Genomic DNA, 26,822 nt, shown 5'->3' on the forward strand with positions numbered 1-26,822 from the left:
TCTTCACTTCCTTAAATCCTCTCACACTTCTGATATTTTCCAATTCTGATCAAGTCATTGATCTGAAACATTTCTTTCTCTCTCCACAGATGCTGCCTGACCTGCTTAGAATTCTCTGTTTTTTGTTCTGTTCTTTTCCCTCATCTTCAAGCCTGACAGAGGGACGTAGTGAGGTCCAATAGAACAAAGCACTTCCTGATGGAAGAACATTTCAAAGCATCTTAATACATGGTAGTTGTCTTCTTGAAAAATTCTAATAAAATACCACAAAGATATGCAGAGGAAAAGACTTTATTGCATTTCTATTAATTGTAGATAACAAGATTTTTGCGCCAGATTTGATGAAAGCGGAAATAATTGATTCAACCATTGTTGTAATCCAATTATCAATTACAGATGCAATAGATAATGCATTCCCATTTATTTCAACTTGACCTCAGCAGCTAATTTAGTTGCTTCAGATAATCTTTAAATTAATTTTAATCACTTCTTGAATATTGTCTATGCAGTAAGTGATGTGGAATGGTGAACAGTATTCAGTTTAATCCTCTGGATTATTGGTTGACAGGATCACTTCAGAGCAGTTCTCCATAGACTATTCCATTTGATGAGTGGCTACACTTGGAAAATTGCCTCAAAAGCTGCTCACAAGAATAGTCCCTTTGTTGGCTCCTGTATAGTTTTAACATTGTGGCAACCAAAGCTGAACTAACCGCAACCAGACCAACAAATTATAGAACGGATTAAATAGTAGTCTCATCAGCTCTGTCCACTTTTTTCTCAAGTCCTGAAAAACATTCAAAACAATTTCTTATTTTTAAAAAATAAATATAACAATAGCGGGAGCTTCAAAATTATGGTGTACTTTGATATTCAAGTTTCTGATTTAACCACGCTTTTTGGTGATGTAATCGGTAAGTAATACAATTGGCTCACCTCCACTTCCATGATCTTTTAGATCATTTTTCAGTTCAATGGGTCCAATGAGAACATCAATGCTTCCTTTTGAAGAAGTTGTGGCTCTTTTACGTCGAGATAAGCATCCACGGTAACAGCGAGAAGAATAATCATAAGCTTCACAGACTACAAGTTTACACTGCAGGTAGACTGAAGGATTAAGGTTGAGGAATTTAAAAGCATTGAACTTAAATCGTGCAATGCTATTTGCTGGTGAAGAATATGTCTCGTATGTCCCATCCCTAACACACCTATAAAATAAATTTCAGTATTAATTCTGGAGCATACAATCTTACTTCAAACTAGAGTTTCAGTGAAAATGTAAATGCATAGTTTATTTATGTACATGTGAAGTCCAGCATTCGGAACAGCTATAATATAGCAATATTGCAATATGCTATATTACAGCTGTTCCAAATGTTGGATTTGAAAGACTATCATGTTTTAAGCAGTCTCCTTTAATTCAAGATAAAATTGAATAGTTTGGGGAAGGGGATGTGACTTCATACTGAACCTGCCTAGGGACAAGCCCATGTGTCCTGCCCGTTATGAAGACAGAAACTCAAACTGGAACTTATTCCAAGTCAGATGCAGTTTGTCACAGCTCGACACAAAAATAGTTAGTCATATTGCTGCTCAGAGTCCTACTCTCAGTCCTGGACTTCTACTGAGTCAGTTAGACTTGGGAGCCCATTAAAAATGGTTGACAGTACCTGATTCTGGGATAGCAGCACAGTCGCACAGTGGCTAGCACTACTGCCTGACAGCTCCAAGGACCTGGGTTCAATTCCACCTTTGGTGACTGTCAGAATGGAGTTTGCACATTCTCCCCATGTCTGTGTGGGTTTCCTCCAGCTGTTCCAGTTTCCTTCCACAGCCTGAAGATGTGCAGCTTAGGTGGATTGGCCATGCTAAATTGCCCCTTTTTGTGCATATTAGGTGGATTCACCATGGTAAATGTGCAGAGTTACCGAGATAAGGTAGCGTGGGGGAGAGGATCTGGGTAAGACAATCTGTCAGAGAGTTGGTACAGACTCGGTGGGCTGAATGGCCCCCTTCTGCACTGTAGGGATTCTATGACTCCTGACCCCATTCCCAGGCTGTGCAATTCTTAAGGGTGCCTTTATAGGATGTAGGTGCTTCCTGTTAGAAACCCACATCTTGCAATCCAGGCCTAACTAACTCCATTGTGGAGATATGTATCACCTCCTCCTCTGCAATTTTCATGGGGTTGGGCAGGTTGTTCAAGAGTTGTGGTTCATGTCCTCTTAGTGGGGTCATAAATCCTAATGAGAGGGCCGTTTAAAAGATAAATTCAAATGGTCTCCCCCCCATGCCCGTGTACCAAATTATGCCCAATCCACACCTTCAGGCCACTCATGCATCATATGCCAGGCTCTGTCCTTCAATCCATCGCTTGTGTCCCTTCATGCCCACCCATGCCAAGGTCTGGTACTTCCATATCCATTGACCCAACCCCAAAATCTATTGTCTATCACTAGAAACTGGATAACTTGCTAGAATACTTTGAAAGACAGCTAAGAGTTATGCTTAGAACTATTTTAAGCTTGCGTACGCATTTCATGGCTTTTTGTAATTCATGAGTCACATTCATAAATGTTAGTTGTTGAAGTAATGAAGAGAAAATAGAATGCATTTTAAAACATATTACTCTCATAACACACCAATTGCCCATAAAAAAGTTTGTTCAAAACATAGGTTCTAGTGCTAGTTGAGAAAGATTCCATTTGAAGCTTTTAAACCCTTTTTTATGATATACGACCACATATAGAAGATACACATACAGAAGATTGCAGCGACTGTTGCAGTTTGGATTTAAGATATTTTGGATAAATGTCAATATATCTCAATCAGGAATATTTTGATGAAAGGTTAACGTTTCTTACCCATTCTTTATTAGATCATAGGTCTTTGATGTCCAGTCATAATTATAAGGTGACGCTGTGCAGGTGTCCACAAAAATCACGAGATGCGTGTCTGAACTGTGCAGGTTCACTTGTAGGTACAGGTCCTGCCTCAGATCGACATAGTAGGGTGAATCCAGCACTGGCCTGGTAAATGATGGTGAGTCATAGAACGCCATGCTGACATTAAAGGTGCCAGATGCTTTCACGTTGTCCACTATGTCACCTGCCAAGCTTTCATTTGTCACATACATTATTTTAAACATGGTATCCTGCTGCATCTCACAGCCAATGTTGAACAATAAGTTTGTTTCCCGAGTTATAACTGAGTCAGAAGGTGAAGACCGGATGGCATTGGAATATATGATGCTGCCATTGTTGTCCTGTGAACAGAGAATGCACATTAGAATTGAAATCTTTTAGAAGCTGGAAATGTTGATGCACGGCAGATGGTAGACTTCACTGCACAACTTCATATTTTCAAAGTTTAAAATATGACAAATTGTAGTTTATTATCCAAAATAAAGTTAGTCCCAGCAGAAAACTGTTGAAAAGTAAACTGTTCAGCATGAAAGCAGAAAAAAACCTTCTTCTAGGAGGTGACATTTGCAATGGGATGAAAAGAATTTGAGATCCTGAGGCTAGGAACGTCAATCAATGAGAAAGGACTAATGGTAGAACTATCAAAGATATGATAGCTGTCAATTAGCCCTATGAGTGAAGAATTGACTTTCGTTTCATGAATAAAAAAGGCATGAAGGATACCACCGTACATTGTGAGAGTGGTGAAGTGAAAGCATGTGGTCTAGAAAAATGTAGGGTGGAATCAAAAGCAAGAAGGTTCACAAGTCCACTGATATAGAAAAGGAATAGAAGAGGAGAGAGAAGTGTGTGGGAGGGTGGGAAAAATGGAAAACAAGTCAAGTAATGAGCTTTCAACTGCAAAAAGTAAATTGTTGGAGGAAGTGGTAACAAAGATAGGTCAGAGGCCATAGTTTGAAAGCACATTATACCAAATTATATCAGAGGTTTTGACAACAACAACACAATGACTAACAATTCATTATAGTATTTGGGTGCAGAATGGCTATGTCAAAATCAAAGGTGGTACATAATTTGAGCACAATATCTTTATGTAGTATTTTTGCAAGGGCAATAGTGTAGCAGTTGAAAGGGTAAGAGGGTTGAGCTTGAACATTTCTACAACTTTATCATCATGGGGAATGGAAGAATACTGATTTGTATTTTGTGGAATCAATCCTCTCACTCATGTTTCCTTACCTGCCGCTCTGTACCACATGTATTAAGTGGTATTTTGAACACCACGTCATGAGTTGTTACTATCGGCGTGCAGTTTTGATCATTCAGATAAAGACTATATTCATTAAAACCCAAAAGGCGGAGGTAGGACCTACTAATTTTTGCTTCCATATAGTCTGTTGAGCAGGTTAAAAAATCTGGAAAAAAAATCAAAGTTGAATAAATTCTATACATCAGAAATGAGCTTGTTTTAGAGAATGATTATCTATATTGGCACCAGTACTAAAATGTTTTGTGTTACTAATTTCACCTGTTATTTGTTTATAATATTACTATGTTTGAAACTGTCTCTTTAATTCAAGGTAAAATGGAGAAATGAAAATGAACATATTACTAGTTCTACCTAATGATAAGCCTGTTTGACCTGATTGCCAGAAGGATGAGGAGGCCCAGATCCAGACATATTGATACTTAAGTGCCAGGTTTAACAGCTGAACAGCAGCTAATTTTGCCATGGATAGACATATAAATTTTCGGAATTACTGACGTAGACATCCTAGGCAGAGAAATAGAGTGAGAATCCCAGAGAGAGAGAAAGAGACATGGAAACAGCAGCCAATGTGCACAGTAGGAAAGAAGGCAGTTAGCTACTGAACAGGTGGGAGCACATTCATTGGTTACCAAGAGGGGACCTATGAAGATTTAGATTTAAGGATGCTGGATGATTTGTCTTGGTGTGGCCAGGAGAAAAAGTCACCAGACTGCGCATTGCTGCTGGAAATCTTTTTATGGATTCTCAGAAAACTGAAGGAAACAATTTTTGGCTGACACTGGATGTAATAACTCAGCAAAATGGGGAAAAAGAAACAAATTTGTTGGAAGCTCTGAGTAAGTTTGGAGTGTTTCCTATAAAGATTACGAAGAGCATAGAGTGACGGAAAAATGCAATGTGGTGTTTTACACAGTGTAATCTTTCTTTTAGTTTGGTGTAGTATTTGCCTATTAATTGCCTATTAAGTAATATTCAGTCAGAATTGATTTTAGTTTGTTTGTTTCAGTCAAAAACTAGAAATGTAAAAACTTGTGCAATCCTTTGAATCGTCACTGGGAATTCAAATCTATGTTTAAAAGTTTATGGGTCTTTGTAGGGATCGGAACATTCTTGGTCAATCATCGGTACCATTTGACAGTACACGATTGGAACTCAAGTTATTGAGGCCTGTGTTCTACCACTGTTTCTAACTCTGAGAATACATTGGAATGAAACAACCTTCACGTGGAGGAGGAGTTTATCTTCCTTTAAAAAATAAAATGACTGCCGGAGGATGATGCATCATTTCAAAACTCTAGCAGAGTATTGCCCATGAATTTTTCTATGCAGAATTTATTCATGTTATATTTTCAACTGAATTTGTATTAACAAAAACTGAAGTATATGAACTGAAATTTTTTTTTAATTGCAAATTTTAGCAACAAGTATATTTTAGTACTAGTTAATTTTTCAATAACGTTACCAAAGTTCAGAATTTCAGATGTAGGTAACGTAAATACAAGTGACTTTCCTCTCACAGCAAGAGGAGTGTTGGTTGGATTAACTGTGACATGTTTTATGTGAATAGGGTTCAAAATAAAAGACAAACAATGAAACAGCTACTTTGAAAAGATGGGATAGATTTTCAACTTGTTGCCACTGTATAAACTCCTGTTGTGATTGAAATCAATGGAAAATTCACATCAGTCAGATTCTATAATGGTTTTCTGACTGCAAGAGCAGCATTGTACATGGGTGGTAAATTGGAAATCTACATTTTGGCTCTATATCTAATGGACATACAGATAAAGATTTTTGAACTGAAATTTAAATTTGCAAAGTACACCAAGCCCCAGTTTCTCTACATTTCTTCTAGCCGAAAGTGCATTGCAATTTTGGGACAAGAAGTGTAACGAATCTCACCGTCATCATTCGGCAGAACATAGTAGTTTGCAGCAAACCCACGTCTAGTAATACTGCCATCAGTTCTAAAATAAATTGTCATACTGTTCGATGATGATACAAATGTCCGATCTGATCCATAACAGAATTTAGAAAGCAAAACCGAATTTGTTGATGGCCCATCATATATTGCAATGTAATCATATGAGCAACTTGATGTAGCTTCCAGCCTGTTGAAACAATTATCATAATTTCAAAATGAATGCAGCGACAATCCATTGGTCTTTTTAAAGAAATCAACTTACTTCATAAACCAGATATTATAAATATGTCTGCATATTTAAGCATCACTAAAAGACATTGCAGGACTAAACAAAGAATATTGATTATAGTTTTTATTCTTCCTGTAGATGTGTGCAAGGTCAGTATTTGTTGCCCATTCCTATTTGCCCTTGAACTGAGTAACTTCTAAAGCCACTTCAGGGGGCAATTAACAGACAACCAACATTTCTATGGGTCTGGAGTCACATGTAAGCCAGACTAGGAAAAGATGGCAGATTTCCCTTTGTATCGGACATTAGTGAACCAGAATTAATGAATGTTTAATAAAAATTGACGATGGTTTCATGGACATCATTAATAAGATTGGTTTTAAGTTCCAGAATGATGTATTGAACTTAAATGTTACTAGTTGCTACAGCGGTATTTGTGTATACGATGCCCGAGAATTACCCCTGGTCTCTGGATTACTTGTCTGGTGACATTACTACTACAACACCATCTCCCCACTAGATACGTAAAAATAAAATCTGAATTTATATTGCACCTTTCATAACCACCAGGTGTCTCAAAGCATTTTACAGCCAATGAGATACTTTGGAAATCTAGCCATGATTGCAAAGTAATAAGAGTGGCAGTCATGTTGCAAAAGCAAATTTTCACAAACAGCAGTATGATAATGACCAGATAATCTGTTTATGTAATGTTGATTGCAGGATTGGCTGGGGCACCAGGGATAACTCCCTTTTATTTCTTTGAGCTAGCTCCATGGAACTTCCTTCACGCAAAGCACACAAGAATGAATTAATCACACTGTCTTACACTGGCTCCTGATCATGAGTAAATTTTCCAACAGTTGAAAGTTGGGCCGCAATTCTCCCAAAAGTGCTGAATTGGTGGGAAAATTGTTCTGGAACCTGACTATTTTGTCAGATCAGCTTCTCACCTGAACATCCCCACTTAGTGCACTGAAGAAGTCCCAATGGTGAATATTATTAAAAACTCGTGCGGGGGTGGGGGGGCAGGTGGAGCAGGGCCTATTCGCTCTGGAGTCTGACAGTTCTGGAATCATTGCATGCACAGTGGCTCCAATCTCCATGTTTGCTGGCCAGCTCAATTGCTCCCCACAATGCTGCCCCTCCAGCAACCCCCAGGGACTGATCGCGGTCCCCACAGCAATTCCCAGGCCAGCCCTGACTGTCCCCCTCCCATCTTGGAGCACCCCAATATACAGCCCAAACCCCCCAATAGTGGTGATCCCCCCATCCCCCACGCTCCAGCAAATCCCTCTGCGCTGATTCCCCCCCATGGTCAAAGCCCCCCTCATCCTGGCAGACCACCTCCGCGGCCCGCCCCAATTGCTGCTCTCCTTCTACCCCAGATCAATCCTGTCTACAGAGTGCCAGCGGGATCCTCCAATCCCACCAATTGCCCCTAGGCAATCTCCACAATAGGACCCACCCCCTTGACACTGCCCAATGGGCTTTGCCAGGGCACAGACTGGCAATGATAGGATGCCCATGCCCAGGGGGCACCACTACCCGACCCCATGGGGGGGGGGCGAGGTCCCGATTGCCCCCCCCTTCATTCTAGTATGGTCTCCCAATAGTTCCCCAAACGTGGGGAGCTAGTCTGAACCCCAGCAGAATGAAGTACTCCTGATGGGGTGGGAAATTCCATCAGGATTGGTAAATTCCTGATAATGAACTAATAAATATGTTTAAAATACATTTTTAAAAGATTTAAATTGCTTACCTGCCTTCCCATCAGTTTCCAGCATGGTCTGACCGGCGACTATTCGACAACTCTAGGAGATTTATGTGTGTTCCCAGCGCATGCGCAAATCCTGGAACAAGGCCGGCGATGCTCATCTCCCATCGTGACCACCCAGAAAAGTTCAGGTCGCAATGGGAGAATCAGAGCCTTGATTTCCATTCAAAGGAGTGTCAGCCAGACGAAGAAAGATCTCTGATCTGATGGGTTTTATTTCATTATGCAACCTAACAGCTTCCTATAATATTGCTGACAAAATACAGAATACCTGTTTTCTGAACAGTATATTTCAGTTTAAGTATGAGGCCTAAAATTTCTGACACTCAACATCACATTACTCCCAAATCTCCCAAAAGTAATGATGTTAAGTGAAGTGAATCCAATAACACTGGTCAATAATCTCATCATCCTTCACATTAAAACATGAAAGTGGAAATATTTTTACTCACTCGATGTCACTGAATTCCAGCTTGATTTTTTGGTTTCTGTCCGCTCTTATAAACCACATGCATTGTGCATCATTTGGATAGTAGTGTGGATAATTGGGACTGAGAACTGACCCATAGACAGAGTCAAGGTACCCTCCGCAAGATCCAACTATTAAGAATAAGGAAATTGATAAGTTCATGTAGTACAATGCATTTGGAAAATAACAATCAATTTGTTTTTTTTATTCCTTGCCAATTTTCCTGAACATAAGAAATCTAAGCAGGAGTGGCCATATAGATACTCGCGCCTGCTTCACCGTCCATTATAAGCATGGATAATCTTCATTTCTTAGAATCTCCCATTTCATTGTTGCTATAAATTTCCACAGCTACCAGTCACCAATCACCATGTTTTGTCATTTTGATTGCCTTGACAGTGAGTGCTGAAGGCTTAGCTCGTGGGCTATCACAGATGAGCTTGATTCTGATTTCATCGGATGTCCGTACATACTGGCTACCAATGACATTACATGGGAAGCCTGAGCGTATGTCTTAGAACAAAGAACAAAGAAAATTATAGTACAGGAATAGGCCATTCAGCCCTCCAAGCCTACACCAACCAAGCTGCCCAACTGAACTAAAATCCCTATCCTTCCTGGGACAATATCCCTCTATTCCTATCCTATTCATGTATTTTTCAAGATGCCCCTTAAAAGTGACTGTTGTATCTGCTTCCACTACCTTCCCCAGCAGCAAGTTCCAGGCACACACCATTCTCTGGGTAAAAACTTTGCCTCGTACATCTCCTTTAAAACTTATCCCTCGCACCTTAAAACTATGTCCCCAAGTAATTGACTCTCCTACCCTGGGAAAAAGCTTTTGACTATCCATTCTTCCATGCTCATCATAATCTTGTAGACTTCCATCAGGGCACCCCTCAACCTCCATTATTCCAGGGAGAACAAAGCAAGGTTCTCCAACTTCTCCTCATAGCTAATGCGCTCCACACCAGGCAACAGCCTGGTAAATCTTTTCTGTACCTTCTCCAAAGCCTCCACATCATTCTGGTAGTGCAGCAACCAGAATTGAACACTATACTCCAAGTGCAGCCCAAATAACGTTCTATAAAGCTGCAACATGACTTGCCAATTTTTAAAGTCAATTCCCCGGCCAATGAAGGCAAGCATGCTGTATGCCTTCTTGACTACCTTCTTCACATGCGTTGCCACTTTCAGTGACCTGTGTACTTGTACACCCAGGTCCATCTGCTTATCAACACTCTTAATGGTTCTGCCATTTACTGTATATTTCCTATCTGTATTAGACCTTCCAAAATAATCACTGTGTATATACCTACACCACACGGACTGCAGCGGTTCCAGAAGGCAGTTCACCACCACCTTCTTAAGGACAATTAGGGATCAGCAATGAATGTTGGTCTAGCCAGCGACGCTCAAATCCCGAGAATGAAAAATAAAGGAAAATGTAATCTTTTTACACTAATGTCAAATTTTGACTGCACAGTTGAGTCAACTCTTTGTCAATATTGGCTCCATTGTTGTCAGCTCAGCCACAAACCTCAGGGTTATACATGAAGAGTGATAACGTGGTGAAGTAGCAGATGGTTGCTGGACTGTACATAACCAATATACCCAAGCATAATCACAATGTTCATGAAATGGGAGCTCATGACAAGAGGTTTGGAAGGAAAAATATTGAAGCAAGAATAAAATTGCTCAGAACTCAGCTGTAATATATCTATATTTGGGATCCCTTTGGTCTGAAGTTTAAGCTTAAAGAAAAAGATGAGGGATATTTAAAAATAGTTACCTGGTTGTGCTGAAAAAGAATTTTTGAAAGGTACAGATTATAATTAGGAAAATGATTCAGTTAACCATAAACAAATAATGATAACATATTTCTAAAATGGATAACAGATGTAATGCAGACAAATCAGAAAATGGCAAACAGACACTTCATCCCCAGAAGCCCATGGCAATATTTACCTACTATGGGGGTAAATAAATCTATTCATATTTACACTTTGTTATCATATCTCTTCATCCCCATTTCTACCTGTCAACTGATCTTGAATATTGATGTAGATTCTGGAAATGAATTGAACCTCGTCATGACTCTGAATGAAGAAGTGACCCCTGTCTCCTGTCCAAGACATCATACATTTCATTTTGTAGCCTTTTTGTGGTACAGAACTTCAGTATTGTTGAGAAGAGTTAAGCTGTCCAAGGTTTTTTTGTCTTGCACCCATCATTATAGGTTCGCAACAATATCAATTCTACTAATTATAGCCCACTTGCTAACCAATCACCAGTCTCTTCTCAGATAGTATAAATTATTGTTCCCTTTAGAATTGATATTCTTGCAAACTGGTCCTGATGAGTGCAAGGTGAAAAGCTTTAACAGCGAGACTCTTTGTTCAGCAACTCTGTCTCGTAGGCTTAGACCACCCAGAAGGACAAAGGCAACAAATGGATGGGAACACCACCAGCTGCAAATTCCCCTCTAAGACACACACACTATCTTGATTTGGATCAATATCACCATTCCTTTGATGTCATTGGGTTAGAAATTCCAGAACACCCTTCCCATCAGCATTGTAGGTGGGCCTACACCAGGGCTTTGATAAAGAGATTCACCACTACTTTCTCAAGGGCAATTAGAGATCGCCAACGCATGCTGATCTTTCTCTATGAAAGTGAAAAGGGTGTAGCAGGTTATATGGATGTTATATCAAAAAAGTTAGTTTAAAACTCCAGTATATGTTTTTCACCTCCACTATTTACTTAGAGGGTTTGACAATCTTCAGTTGAATCTGCGAGAAGTGTGCTGTTAGCTGCAAGGAAGAACCCTAAGGACACAATCAGCCAGGGGCTAGTTCTCAGGCAGGATTTCACAGCTGTTAGATCTCAAGATCTGTGAAAAACAATGTGGAGTTTTCCACCATCTACACTGACAGCTAAATCATCTAATGATAACTTAGGGAGGCAACACTTCATAAAGTACTGGGAAAACTGGACAAGGGAGTGTAACTGATGTCTACAAGCCAGATATAAATTGTTATGTTAAAAGCCCATTGGAGCCAGTAGTAAATCAGACCACATATAATGTACAAACCATTACACTGATTGCATATTATTGTAATAAAGTAGATGGGCACATGTCATAATTGGTCAATTGTGTTCACACCTTAGGCATGATGTAAACCTAATCGATAACTGGGAGTGGAAAAAGATAACCCACGTGCAAATGTACATCTTTTGATTGGTATATGCAAATTTCTCATAACTGGGTTTCAGCTGTAACTATCTGTACAAATTTTGAAACAAAGCTCTTCCTGATATACCACTGGTTGGAGCACTAGGGCCAGTCTGTACTATAATTCATAATAAAGGCCTTGTCTGAATGTCCAAAGGCAGGATTTGCCAGCTACGCTCATTCTAAGACTGGAATAACCTTTGTACAGTCCGTGTCCCGCCTGCTACAATTGCTGTGGCAGGCAGAATAGGAAAATTCCATTACAAGAGCCAATGTCTGGTTTTCTCAAGATTGAAGTACACTGCAGCCAAATAACTGTATTTTTCACCCTATCAAAATAATTTAAAATGATGATTGGAATTTCTCCTCTCAGAGGGTTATTAATCTGTGAAATTGTCCATTGCCGTGAGCAGAGGATGATGGCTCATTGATCATAGTCAAGGCGCAGTGGGACAGATTTTTGATCGACAAGGGAGTCAAGAGAGAGGAAAATGGAGTTTTGGTCACAATCAGACCAACCATGATCTCACTGAATTCAGGAGCAGGTTTGATGGGCCAAATGGCCTGGTCTAACCTACTTCTTCTCGTGCAGCCGTTACATTCACTGTAAAATCATTGAAGATCATAATTATCAAAGAAATGTAAATAAGTTCAATTGTTCAGAAGTAGATGAATATGTGTCCTTGAAGGTTGATTCCGTGGCTGTTAATGTAGTTTTACTAGTCCCAGTGAAAATAATAAAAATCAATGCAGAAGCAACAAGAACATTTTTATATCTATTCAAACGTAAAACTTCATTTGATTAAGGAATAAGGACTAAAGATAGAAAAGTGAACAGGCCATTTCCGATGTCCATCAGCGTCATTCTTGTGAAAGCTGCTGCAAACACGGGCTGAGGGTTAATGTTCTTGGTAAGTGCCAATGTCCCATCATCCATAAACATAATGGAAAGAACAGTCTCACTTAATCCCTATATCCAATGGTCAATTGTATCTCCCAAATGGAGAATGGACAGCAGAGATTTGGATGAACTTACGGTTGCAGGGATATTATTGAGGCTTTAAACGGCTGTAGAAAAAAACTTTACCAAATCAACAATGTGATTTGCTGAGTACAGCCATTGGGATTAATTGTTCTGACAGATCTATGGTCAGCAAATATACAAACTGATAAAGTAACTGAAAATGAATTGAAATGTTACTCACGGGTTGTTGTATAAGCACTGCAGTATCCTGTACAGAAACACATTCAGTTCAGTTGCATTGTCAAGTGTTTTAGAATAATCTTCTACCATTCATACTCAGAAATATTAATATAACACATGACAAAAAGAAAGATAATTAACATCCGGTATTGTTTAAATCTATAAACAATAGGACAGTAATAGTCACCCTGTTGCAGCCAGCCTGTCACATACAACACACAATATATACAGCACCGCGCCCATCCAGAAATAAAATACAACATGCTGAGAATGGTCACCTACACATTCAGGGAGTGAAACCCTTTGAAACCACTGCCTGATTGGTGGGTGATTTAGTGGACTCTCCCATGAAGTGGACAAAAAATCTCTCACTGGCTCTCCAGCTGGCAGACAACAGCCCCAACGCCTCAACAAGATTCCTACTACGGACTTCAAAAGGTTGAAGTAAACAAATTGACCCTCAAAGAGTCTGGGACATGGGCCATTGTCTGGAGAGCCCATCTGCCCCTCCTCCACTCTGTCAGCATCTTGTCCTCCTCTGTGCTGTCTCTCCTCAATCTCTGCCAGCCAAGGTTGGTAAATAAACCACCCATGACTGACAACAAGGGGTCTGAGCTGAAACCTTGATGTGAGAACCAAGGCCTTCACCAGGTGTGACACTACTCCCTGCAAACTTCAATAACTTTCAATACCAGTGGAAAACTCACAACATTTCTACAGATTCAGCAAATGCCAGTTCAGCCCTGAACCTGACATGAACATGTAGGCAGTTGGTGATTCTTTTCTATCAAGTTGATGGGTGGTCCTTCCTGTTCCTGAATTCATGTCCAGCTATGTGAGGTTAAGAGACGACATGAGCTGGATTGATGAGGTTGGATGTGCCAGGGTGAGCATCAAATCAGTGCTACATACCAAGCATCGTCCTGATCTGTCTCCACATTCCCAGCACATACTCCTAATGAGCAACAAATACACTAGCCAAAATCAGGCCTGCCACATATTGCTGAAAATGTGGGATCCAGGGAGACACATTTTGCAAACTCTGAATTTCGGACTGACCCAACTTTAACATCTAAACAGTACACACAAATCTATCCTGTCCATAAAGCCAAAGGTCACAACACACACTGCAGAAACAAATCAAACATCAGTTGGACACAGCTACATTGATCCACAACATGAACAATAAACTTTATTAATGTTCCATTCTTATGTTTACGTTCATCACTTTAATCAGAACAAATAAGAAGATAAATTTAAACATGAGTTTATTATCTGAAAGTTCTCTTACCGGAATTAACATAAGGACAGTAATCGCAGAAATCAGAACAACAGTTGCCGTAATATTGACAGTTGGAATCACAGGAACAATTTGAAGAATAGCCCCAACAGTTGTATCTGCATGAGCCATTGCGTCCTATTAGACAGTAAATTCAAGTTAGATCGGAGCTTGCGTTGAATGTTGACAAGGTTACTGATTACAAATTTTCTAAGAAATGTAATGAACTTTTATCATCCAAAAATAGAATAGATTTGGTAAAAGGAATTTTCCATACCAGATGATACAGAATCAGTTGTTGCTGTCAAAAAAATTAAAATAAATGCATCAATAAGAAGAATACTTTTCATATCTAAGATACAAACTTCATTTGATCTTATTGAATAATGTTACTGATTACAAATTTTCTCAAAAATCTAATGAACTTTTATCATTCAAAAATAGAACAATAGATTTGTTTAAAGGAATTTTGCACTCCAGATAATGCATGTGGAAGTGGTAATGTCAAAATAATAAAAATAAATCATAAGTAAGAAGAATATTTTTCATATCTATGGAAGTCTCAAATGTCATTTGAACTTATTCAACAACATTTAAGAAAGAATGACCAGCTCTGATATATCTTTGTGCCACTTATTGCAAATTCCTATTCCTTTCATTCCTTAGCATCATTGGGGATTAGCAATGATGGAATCCCCTCTCTGACATGTTGTGCGAATAGGAGAATCTGTGAACAGATGCCAGGTACATCTTGCTGCAAAAAAGATGCTCTGTGCTACCTGCCTATAGATAAAAAACAAAAATGTCTGTCCACTGGACAGGACTTAATGTAAATTATCTGGCGGATATTTTTCATATGTTTTGCCTGTGCAGACTCTGCCTGTGTCAAAATAATAAAAAGAATTGCATAAAAACAAAAAATATTTCTTATATTTGTTCAAGCCTCAAACTTCATATGGTGTTCAGGAGCAGGATTTAGGAAAGAAGAGTGAACGGGACATTTCCGATGTCCATCAGGGTCATTCCTGTCAAAGGTGCTGCAAACACAGGCTGAGGGTTAATGTTCTTGGTAAGTGCCAATGTCCCATCACCCTTAGACATAACGGAGAGAACAGTCTCACTGAATCCCTATATCCAATGGTCAATTGTAACTCCCACATGGAGAATGGGCAGCAGAGATTTGGATGAACTCACGATTGCAGCGATATTATTCAAGCTTTAGATGGCAGCAGAGAAAATCTTTATCAAACTAACGAGTACAGCCTTTGAGATTAATTGTTCTGACAGATCTATGGTCAGCAAATATACAAACTGATAAAGTAACTGAAAATGAATTGAAATGTTACTCACGGGTTGTTGTATAAGCACTGCAGTATCCTGTACAGAAACACATTCAGTTCAGTTGCAATGTCAAGTGTTTTTGAAGAATCTTCTACCATTCATACTCAGAAATATTAATATAACACATGACAAAAAGAGAAATAATTAACATCTGGTATCGGTCAAATCTACAAACAATAGGACAGTAATAGTCACCCTGTTGCAGCCAGCCTGTCACATACAACACACAACGCAGAAATAAAATACAACATTCTGAGAATGGTCACATTCCACTGCACATTCAGGGAGTGAATCCCTTTGAAACTGCTGCCTGATTGGCGTGTGATTTGGCAGACTCTCCCATAAATTGGACAAAAGCGTCTCTCACTGACAGACAATAGTCCTGACACATCAACAAGGTTCCTGCCACTGCGGTCCATAAAGTTGAGGTAAGTTAATTGCGCCTTGAAGACTCTGGGACATGAGACATTGTCTGGAGAGCCCATCAAACCCCTCCTCCTCTCTGTGAGCAGCTTGTCCTGTTCTGTGCTGCCTCTCCTCAATGTCTGCCGGCCAAATTTGCAGAAGAGATTTACAGGGATGTTACCAGGACTCAAGGGACTGAGTTATTGGGACAGGCTGGGACTTTTTTCTGAGCAGGTACAAAGAACCCTAAAACAGGAGGGAGATCAGATGTTATTGTTCACATTGGCACAAATGAGAGAGGCAAAAAGAGTAGCGAAGTTCTGCAATGGCAATTTAGGGAATTAGGTAAAAGATTAAAAAGCAGGACCCCTAGGGTAGTAATCTCAGGATTACTCCCATGGCTTGTGCTAGTGAGGCAAGAACAAGGCAAAAGTGCAGTTGAACATGTGGATAAAGAACTGGTGCAGGAGGAAAGGCTTCAGATTTTTGGATCATTTGAACGTCTTCAAGGAAAGGTGGGGCCTGTACAAGAAGGGTGGGTTACACCGGAACTGGAGGGACAACAATTTCCTGGCTGGGAGGTTTCCTATTGTGCTTCAGGTGGATTTAAACTAATGTGACTGGGGGGTGGGAATCAGAAGAGTCGGTCAGCAAGTGTGATGAGACTGGTGATGAGCATGGGACCAAGGTCAGGCTAGCTCAGAGGAAGAGCAGGTTGGGGGAGGTTGAACTCAGTGGGCCTAGAGGTCTGGAGTGCATCTGCTTCAATGCAAGGAGTATAGCGGGCAAGTGAAATGAACTTAGAATCTTGATTCATGCACAGAATTTGGATGTGCATGTGGTAACAGAGACTTGGTTAAAAAAGGAATCAGTACTGGCAGCTAAATATTCCGGGAAATTAGTATTTTGGGCAAGATAGAGGAGAAAGCAAGAGAGGTGAGGGAGTTAAAGTACTGGTTAGGAAACATATTACAGATGTACAGAGAGAGGACACTTGGAAGAATCATGTAACAAGGCATTGTGGGTAGAGCTCAGAAACAGGAAGGAGGCAGTGACTATGATGGGCATACACTGCAGGTCTCCCAACAGCCCACGGGAAGTTAAAGAAGGGATATGTAAGCAGATTTTGGACAGATGTAGAAATAATAGGGTTGTTGGAGTGGGAGTTTTTCATCTTCCTCATATTGACTAGAAATCCCTTACGGCTAAGGGTCAGGATGGTGAGGAGTTTGTTAAGTGTATCTAGGAAGATTTTTGTAACTGTATGTAGCTAGTCCAATTAGAGAGGGGGCTATACTGGACCTAGTATTAGGGAATGAGCCCAGCCAGGTCATCAAAGTTGCAGTGGGCGAACATGTGATGAACAAGTGACCACAATTCCATATGTTTTTGGTTACTCAAGGAAATGGGCTAGTGTTGTCCTAACTGCGGAAAGACTAACTACAACCAGATTAGGCAGGATTCGGAGGATATTGCTTGCAAGAGAATGTTTGAGGATAAATCTACAACTGGCATGTGGAACTCTTTTAAGGAACAGTTGATCAGAATGTAGGACAGGTGCCTGCGAAAAGGAAGGTTAGGAAAAGTAGGATTTGGGAACAGTGGATGACCAGGGAAATTGTAAGTCTAATCAGAAAGAAAAAAAGATATATACATAAGGTCTAGACAATTCAAAACAGATTAAGCACCTGAAGAATACAGAGAAAGTAGAAAATAACTCAGACAGGGAGCTGAGAGGACAAAAAGAGGTCATGAAATGTTCTTGGCAGGCAGCATTAAGAAGAATCCTAAGGCATTTTATACATATGCAAGAAGATGGCTAGAGAAACTGTTGGTCCACTCAAAGACAAAGGAGGGAAATTACATGTAGAACCGAAGGAAATGGCTATGATCCTTAATGAGTACTTTGCATCAGTATTCACAAATAAGAGGGCCATGCTGATTGATTGTGTCTCAGAGGGGTAAGTAAACCCTCTAGAGCAAGTCACCATTACAGGGGAGGAAGTGTTAGGTGTATTAAAAAGCATTAAAGTAGACAAATCTTCAGGGCCAGGTGGCATCTATTCCAGATTATTGAAGGAGACAAGCAAGAAAATTGCCGGGCCTCTATCAGAAACCTTTGTTTCCTTGTTGGCCACAGGTGAGGTCCCAGAAGACTGGAAGATAGCCAAAGTTGCCCCATTATTTAAGAAAGGTAGCAAGACAACCCGGATAATTATAGGCCAGTGAGCTTGACGTCAGTGATAGTGAAATTGTTGGAGAAGATTCTTCGGGATAGGATTGATATACGTTTAGAACTGAATGATCTGATTTCTGACAGACAGCCTGGGTTTGTACGAGGGGTGTCATGTCTCTTTAATTTGGTTGAGTTTTTTGAGGAAGTGACAAAAATGACTGACGAGGGAAATTGCTGTGGGTGTTGCCTACATGGACTTTAGTAAAGCATTTGACAAGGTTCCTCATGGTAGGATGGTACAAAAGGTTAAATCACATGGGGTCAAGGGTGAACTAGCTAAATGGATTAGACCTAGCTTGGCCATGGAAGATAGAGGGTAGCGGTGTAAGGATAATTTTCTGAATGGAGGTCTGTAACTAGTAGTGTTCCTCAGGGATCAGTGCTGGGACCTCTCTTGTTTGTAATATACATAAATGACTTGGAAGAAAATGTAACTGGTCTGATTAACAAGTTGTGGATGATACTAAGATTGCTGGAGTTATGGATAGTGATAAAGATTGCCAGAGAATCCAGTAGGATATAGATAGGCTGGAAAATTGGGCGGAGGAATGGCAGATGGAATTTAATCTGGACAAATGCGAGGTAATGATGCAGATGGGAGCTATAAACTAAATGGCAGAACAATCAGGAGCATAGTCACACAGAGAGATCTGGAGTACAGGTCCCCAGATCCTTAAAAGTGGCAGCCCAGGTGGAAAAGGTGGTGAAGAAAGAATATGGCATGCTTGCTGGGGCATCGAGGATAAAAATAGGCAAATTATGTTACAGTTATAAATATGTTGGTTAGGCTTGTGTCCAATTCAGATCAACACACTACCAGAAGGATGTGGTGGTTTTGAAGGGAGTACAAAAAAGGTTTAACAGGATATTGCCTGGTATGGAGAATATTAGCTAAAAGGAGAGAATGAATGAACTGGGATTGTGGAAAAACAGAGGCTCAGGGGCGACCTGATAGAAATTTATAAAATTATGAGAAGTATAGATAGGGTGAACACTTGGAAGCTTTTTCCCAGGGAGGAACAATTACAAGGGGGCACAAGTTCAAGGTGAGAGGGGAAGGGTTCAGTGAAAATGTGTGATGGAAGTCTTTTATACAGAGAGTACTGGGGGCCTGGAATGCACTACCAAGTGAGGTGGTTGAGGCAGATACATTAGCCACATTTAAGACTTATCTGGATTGCCACATGAACAGGCAGGGTATAAAGCAAAACAAACCGTTGATCTAGGGAGGTCAACATGACTGGCATAGGCTTAGTGGGCAGAAGGGTCTGGTCCCGTGATGTACTGTTCTTTGTTCTAAATAAATCACCAAAGACTGACAGTAAAGAGTCTGAGCTGAAACCTTGAAGTGGTGAAGGTCTTCAAGGTCTTCAAGATCAAGGACAAGGTCTACACCAGGTGTGACACAACTCATTGCAAACTTCAATAACTTTCAATACCAGTGGAAAACTCACAGCATTTCTATAAATTCAGCAAATGCCAGTTCAACCCTGAACATGACATAAACATGGAGGAAGCTGGTGATTCTTTTATATCATGTTGATGGGTGGCCCTTCCTGCTCCTGAATTCATGATGTGGGTATGCCGGCGTTGGACTGGCGTAAACACAGTAAAAAGTCTGACAACACCAGGTTTTAGTCCAACCGATTTATTTGATAATACTCACATGCTAATAAATCAGTTGGACTAAAACCTGGTGTTGTCAGACTTTTTCCTGAATTCATGTCCAGCCATGTGAGGTTTAGAGAGGACATGAGCTGGAGTGATGAGGTTGGATGTGCCAGGGTGAGTGTCAAATCAATGTTACACACCGAGCATCGTCCCAGTCTGTCTCCATACTCCCAGCACTCCTAATGAGCGACAAATACACTAGCCAAAATCAGGTCTGCCACATTTCGCTGAAAATATGAAATCCAGGGTGAAACATTTTGCAAACTCTGTGTTTTGACTGACCCAGTTTTAACATTAAGAAAGTACAGTGCAAGTCCATCCTGTCCACAAAGGCACAGATCACATCACACACTGAAGAAACAAATCTCTCATTAGCTGCAAACAGCTACACTGATTCAAAATGTGAACAATAAACTTTACTAATATTCCATTTTTATGTTTACATTTGTCACTTCAATCTGAATAAATAAGAAGATAATTTTAAACATTAGTTTATTATCCGAAAGTTATCTTACCGTAATTAATGTAAGGGCAGTAATCACAGAAATCAGAACAACAGTTGCCATAATATTGACAGCTGTAATCACAGGAACAATCGGAAGAATAGCCCCCACAGTTGTATCTGCATGAGCCACTGTATCCTGTTATATAGTAAATGACAAGTTAGATATGAACTTGTGTTGAATGTTGACAATGTTACTGATTACAAATTTTCTAAGAAATGTAATGAACTTTTATCATTCAAAAATAGAACAATAGATTTGGCTGAAGGAATTTTACATACCTGATATCGTAGACGGAGCTGGTAGTGTCAAAATAATAAAAATAAACGCATAAGTAGGAAGAAAATATTTTTGATACCTGTGGAAGTCTCAAACTTCATTTGATCTTTTGTAAAACATATGAGAAAGAATGACCAGCTCTGAAATATCTTTGTGCCACTCGTTGTGAATTCCTATACCTTTTGTTCCTGAGCACCACTGGGGGCAGCAACAATGGAATCAGCTCTCTGACATATTGGGGCGAATTGGAGAATCTATGAACAGATGCCAGGTACAACTTGCTGCAGAAAAGATGCTCTGTGCTACCTGCCTATAGACAAAAAACAATGTCTGTCCTCTGGACAGGATTTAATGTAAATTACTTGGGGAATATTTTTCATATTTATTGCCTGTGCTGAGTGTGCCCATGTCAAAATAATAAAAAGAATTGAATAAAAACAAGAATATTTCTTATATATGTTCAAATTTAAGAATTTGGATTTAAGAAAGAAGAGTGAACAGGACATTTCTGATGTCCATCAGGGTTGTTCCTGTCAAAGATGCCACAAACGCTGGCTGAGGGTTAACATTCTCGGTAAGTTCAGTTTCAGTTTATTTATTAGTCACAAGTAAGGCTTACATTAACACTGCAATGAAGTTACTATGAGATTCCCCTTGTTGCCAGACTCCACCTTCTGCTCTGATCAATGCACCTAACCAGCACATCTTTCAGAATGTGGGAGGAAACCAGAGCAGCCGGAGGAAATCCACGCAGACATGGGGAGAACTTGCAAACTCCACACATACAGTAACTGAAGCCAGGAATCAACCATGGGTCCCTGGCATTGTGAGGCAGCAGTGCTAATAACTGTGCCACTGTGCTGCCCAGTGCCAATGTCCTATCATCCCTAGACATAACAGAGAGAACAGTCTCACTGAATCCCTATATCTGATAGTCAATTGTTATTCCCAAACAGACAATGGACAGCAGAGACTTGGATGAACTCACAGTTACAGATACATTATTCAGGCTTTAGACGGCAGCAGAAAAAAACTTTACCAAGTCAACGATGTGATAGAGTCACAGAGGTTTACAGCATGGAAACAGGCCATTCAGCCCAACCTGTCCATGCTGTCCTTTTTTTAAAACCTCTAAGCTAATCCCAATTGCCCACATTTGGCCCATATCCCTCTCTACCCATGTACCAATGCAACTATCTAAATGCTTTTTAAAAGATAAAGTTGTTCCCTCCTCTACTACTACCTCTGGCAGCTTGTCCCAGATGCTCACCACCCTCTATGTGAAAACATTGCCTCTCAGGACACTTTTGTACCTTTCCCCTTTCACCTTAAACCTCTGCCCTCTGGTTTTAGACTCCCCTACCTTTGGGAACAGATATTGACTATCTACCTTGTCTGTGCCCCTCATTATTTTATAGGCCTCTATAAGGTCACCTCTCAGCCTCCTACGTTCCAGAGAAAAGAAATCCCAGTCTATCCATCAAGTTCCAGTAGCATCCTAGTAAATCTTTTCTGCACCCTTTCTAGTTTAATAATATCCTTTCTATAATAGGGTAACCAGAATTGCACACAGTATTCCAAGAGTGGCCTTACCAATGTCTTGTACATCTTCAACAAGACGTCCCAACTCCTGTATTCAATGTTCTGATCGATGAAACCAAGCATTGCAAATGCCTTCTTCACCATTCTATCCATCCATGACTCCACAAGGAGCTATGAACATGTGCCCCTAGATCTCAATGCCCTATCATTAACTGAGTAAGTCCTGCCCTGGTTCAATCTACCAAAATGCAACCCCTTGCATTTGTCTAAGTTCAACTCCATCTGCCATTCGTCAGACCACTGGCCCATTTGATCAAGATCCTGTTGCAATTAGAGATAGCTTTCTTCACTGTCCACTATGCCACCAATCTTGGTGTCATCTGCAAACTTACTAACCATGCCTCCTATATTCTCATCCAAATCATTATCATAAATAACAGTGGGCCCAGCATTGATCTCTGAGGCACACTGCTCGTCATAGGCCTCCAGTTTGAAAAAGAACCCTCTACAACCACCTTCTGGCTTCTGTCAAGAAGCCAATTTTGTATCCATTTAGATACCTCACCCTGGATCCTGTGAGATTCATGCAACAACATACCATGTGGTACCTTGTCAAAGGGCTTGCTAAAGCCCATATAGACAACATCAACTGTACTGCCCTCATCTACCTTCTTGGTTACCCCTTCAAAAACCTCAATTAAATTTGTGAGACATGATTTTCCACTCACAAGCCATGCTGACTGTCCCTAATCAGTCCTTGCATCTCTAAATGCCTGCAGATCCTGTCACTCAAAATACCTTCCAACAATTTACCCACCACAGATGTGAGGCTCACTGGCCTGTAGTCCCCAGGCTTTTCCCTGCAGCCCTTTTTAAACAAAGGCACAACATTTGCTAGTCTCCAATTTTCAGGCACCCGTGACTATCAATGATTCAAAAATCCGAGTGATTTGCTGAGTATAGCCATTGAGATTAATTGCTCTAATAGATCTGACAGCAAATATACAAACTGATAAAGTAATCGAAAGTGAATTGAAATGTTACTCACGGTTTGTTGTAGAAGCACTGCAGTATCCTGTACAGAAACACATTCAGTTCAGTTGCATTGTCAAGTGTTTTAGAATAATCTTCTACCATTCATACTCAGAAATATTAATATAACACATGACAAAAAGAGAGATAATTATCATCCGGTATTGTTTAAATCTATAAACAATAGGACAGTAATAGTCACCCTGTTGCAGCCAGCCTGTCACATACAACACACAATATATACAGCACCGCACCCATCCAGAAATAAAATACAACATGCTGAGAATGGTCACCTACACATTCAGGGAGTGAAACCCTTTGAACCCACTGCCTGATTGGTGGGTGATTTAGTGGACTCTCCCATGAAGTGGACAAAAAATCTCTCACTGGCTCTCCAGCTGGCAGACAACAGCCCCAACGCCTCAACAAGATTCCTACCACAGTCTTCAATAAGGTTGAAGTAAACAAATTGACCCTCAAAGACTCTGGGACATGGGCCATTGTCTGGAGAGCCCATCTGCCCCTCCTCCACTCTGTCAGCATCTTGTCCTCCTCTGTGCTGTCTCTCCTCAATCTCTGCCAGCCAAGGTTGGTAAATAAACCACCCATGACTGACAACAAGGGGTCTGAGCTGAAACCTTGATGTGAGAACCAAGGCCTTCGCCAGGTGTGACACTACTCCCTGCAAACTTCAATAACTTTCAATACCAGTGGAAAACTCACAACATTTCTACAGGTTCGGCAAATGTAGGTAGTTGGTGATTCTTTTCTATCAAGTTGATGGGTGGTCCTTCCTGTTCCTGAATTCATGTCCAGCTATGTGAGGTTAAGAGATGACATGAGCTGGATTGATGAGGTCAGATGTGCCAGGGTGAGCATCAAATCAGTGCTACATACCAAGCGTCGTCCTGATCTGTCTCCACATTCCCAGCACATACTCCTAATGAGCAACAAATACACTAGCCAAAATCAGGCCTGCCACATATTGCTGAAAATATGGGATCCAGGGAGATACATTTTGCAAACTCTGAATTTTGGACTGACCCAATTTTAACATCTAAACAGTACACACAAATCTATCCTGTCCATAAAGCCAAAGGTCGCAACACACACTGCAGAAACAAATCAAACATCAGTTGGACACAGCTACATTGATCCACAACATGTACAATAAACTTTATTAATGTTGCATTCTTATGTTTACGTTCATCACTTTAATCAGAACAAATAAGAAGATAAATTTAAACATGAGTTTATTATCTGAAAGTTCTCTTACCGGAATTAACATAAGGACAGTAATCGCAGAAATCAGAACAACAGCTGCCATAATATTGACAGTTGGAATCACAGGAACAATCTGAAGAATAGCCCCAACAGTTGTATCTGCATGAGCCATTGCGTCCTGTCAGGCAATAAATTCAAGTTAGATCTGAACTTGTGATGATTACAAATTTTTGAAGAAATGTAATGAATTTTTATCATTCAAAAATAGAATAGATTTGGTTAAAGGAATTTTCCATACCAGATGATACAGAATAAATTGTTGCTGTCAAAAAAAATTAAAATAAATGCATCAATAAGAAGAATACTTTTCATATCTAAGACACAAATTTCATTTGATCTTATTGAATAATGTTACTGATTACAAATTTTCTCAAAAATCTAATGAATTTTTATCATTCAAAATTAGAATAGATTTGGTTAAAGGAATTTTCCATAGCAGATAATACAGAATCACTTGTTGCCATCAAAAAAATTGAAATAAATGCATCAATAAGAAGAATGCTTTTCATATCTAAGATACAATGTTACTGATTACAAATTTTCTCAGAAATCTAATGAACTTTTATCATTCAGAAATAGAACAATAGATTTGGTTGAAGGAATTTTGCACTCCAGATAATGTAGGTGGAGCTGGTAGTCTTAAAATAATAAAAATAAATGCATAAGTAAGAAGAATATTTTTCATATCTATGGAAGTCTCAAACTTCATTTGATCTTTTTGAACAACATTTAAGAAAGAATGACCAGCTCTGATGTATCTTTGTGCCACTCTTTGTAAATTCCTACTCCTTTCATGCCTTAGCACCATTAGTTGCAACAACAATGGAATCCCCTCTCTGACACATTGGGGAAAATAGGAGAATTTATGAATAGGTGCCAGGTACATCTTGCTGCAGACAAGATGCCCAATGCTACTTGCCTATAGACAAAAAACAATGTACGTCCTCTGTACAGGACTTAATATAAATTAGTTGGAGGATATATTTCATATCTATTGCCTGTGCTGAGTCTGCCCCTGTCAAAATAATAAAAATAATTGCATGAAAACAAGAATATTTCTTATATTGTTCAAGCCTCAAAATTAATAACATGTTTAGGAGAAGAAAGAACGTTGTAGGAAGAAGAACGAACGGGACATTTCTGATGTCCAACAGGGCCATTCCTGTGAAAGATGCTGCAAACACGAGATTGAGGGTTAATGTTCTTGGTAAGTGCCAATGTCCCATCACCCTTAGACATAAAGGGAGAGAACAGTCTCACTGAATCCCTATATCCAATGGCCAATTGTAATTCCCGAACATAGAATGGACAGCAGAGATTTGGATGAACTCATAGTTACAAAGATATTATTGAGGCTTTACTCAGCAGCAGAAAAACTTTACTAAATTAACGATGTAATTTGCTGAGTACAGCCATTGGGATTAACTGTTCTGACAGATTTATGGTCAGCAAATATAGAAACCGATAAACTAACTGAAATTGAACTGAAATGTTACTCACGGGCTGTTGTATAAGCGTTGCAGTATCCTGTACAGAAATACATTAAGTTTAGTTACTTGTCAATCGTTTTGAAGAATCTTCTAACATTCGTGCTCAGAAATATTAATATAACACAAGACAAAAAGAGAAATAATTAACTTCAGGTATTGTTCCAATCTACAAACAACTGGACAGTAAAAGTCACCCTGTTGCAGACGGTCACAACAACACACAATATATACAGTCCCATGCCCATCCAGAAATATAATACAACGTGGGTCACATTCCACTGCACATTCAGGGAGTGAAACCCTTTGAAACTGCTGCCTGATTGGTGTATGATTTGGTGGACTCTCCTATAAAGTGGACAAGAGGGTCTCTCACTGACTCTCCAGCTGGCAGACAACAGACCTGATGCCTCAACAAGATTCCTGCCATGGACTTCAAAAAGGTTGAGGTAAGTCCCCTTGAAGACTCTGGGACCTGAGGCATTGTCTGGAGAGCCCATCTGCCCCTCCCCCTCTCTGTCAGCATCTTGTCCTCCTCTATGCTGCCTCTCCTCAGTCTCTGCCAATCTTGGTTTGTTGATGAATAAATCACCCATGACTGACAGCAAGGGGTCTGAGCTGAAGTAAAAACCAAAGCCTTCACCAGGAAATTCCCTACAAACTTCAATAATTTACAACACCAGTGGAAAACTCACAATGTTTCTACAAAGTCAGCAAAATCCAGTTCA

At 39.9% G+C, this 26,822-nt stretch overlaps 1 protein-coding gene across 1 annotated transcript in view; it reads right to left on the reverse strand.

The window, feature by feature from the left end:
- Positions 1-337: 337 nt before the first annotated feature.
- Positions 338-26,822, reverse strand: part of LOC145354573 (CUB and zona pellucida-like domain-containing protein 1) — a 40,011-nt gene continuing 13,526 nt past the window's right edge. The window contains exons 9-21 of the mRNA XM_080206037.1: positions 26,108-26,134; positions 24,846-24,869; positions 24,600-24,725; positions 15,665-15,691; positions 14,592-14,615; positions 14,327-14,452; positions 8,963-9,106; positions 8,577-8,724; positions 6,097-6,305; positions 4,164-4,339; positions 2,865-3,265; positions 937-1,208; positions 338-787 (exon numbers count right to left, since the gene is read on the reverse strand). Coding sequence (XP_080062163.1) covers positions 744-787; positions 937-1,208; positions 2,865-3,265; positions 4,164-4,339; positions 6,097-6,305; positions 8,577-8,724; positions 8,963-9,106; positions 14,327-14,452; positions 14,592-14,615; positions 15,665-15,691; positions 24,600-24,725; positions 24,846-24,869; positions 26,108-26,134 — 1,748 coding nt within the window. The 3' untranslated portion in view covers positions 338-743. The remainder of the gene's footprint in view (positions 788-936; positions 1,209-2,864; positions 3,266-4,163; positions 4,340-6,096; positions 6,306-8,576; positions 8,725-8,962; positions 9,107-14,326; positions 14,453-14,591; positions 14,616-15,664; positions 15,692-24,599; positions 24,726-24,845; positions 24,870-26,107; positions 26,135-26,822) is intronic.

Source organism: Carcharhinus amblyrhynchos, chromosome 17, assembly GCF_965287045.1.
Source record: "Carcharhinus amblyrhynchos chromosome 17, sCarAmb.v2.hapA, whole genome shotgun sequence".
In the NCBI taxonomy this organism is placed as follows: domain Eukaryota; kingdom Metazoa; phylum Chordata; class Chondrichthyes; order Carcharhiniformes; family Carcharhinidae; genus Carcharhinus; species Carcharhinus amblyrhynchos.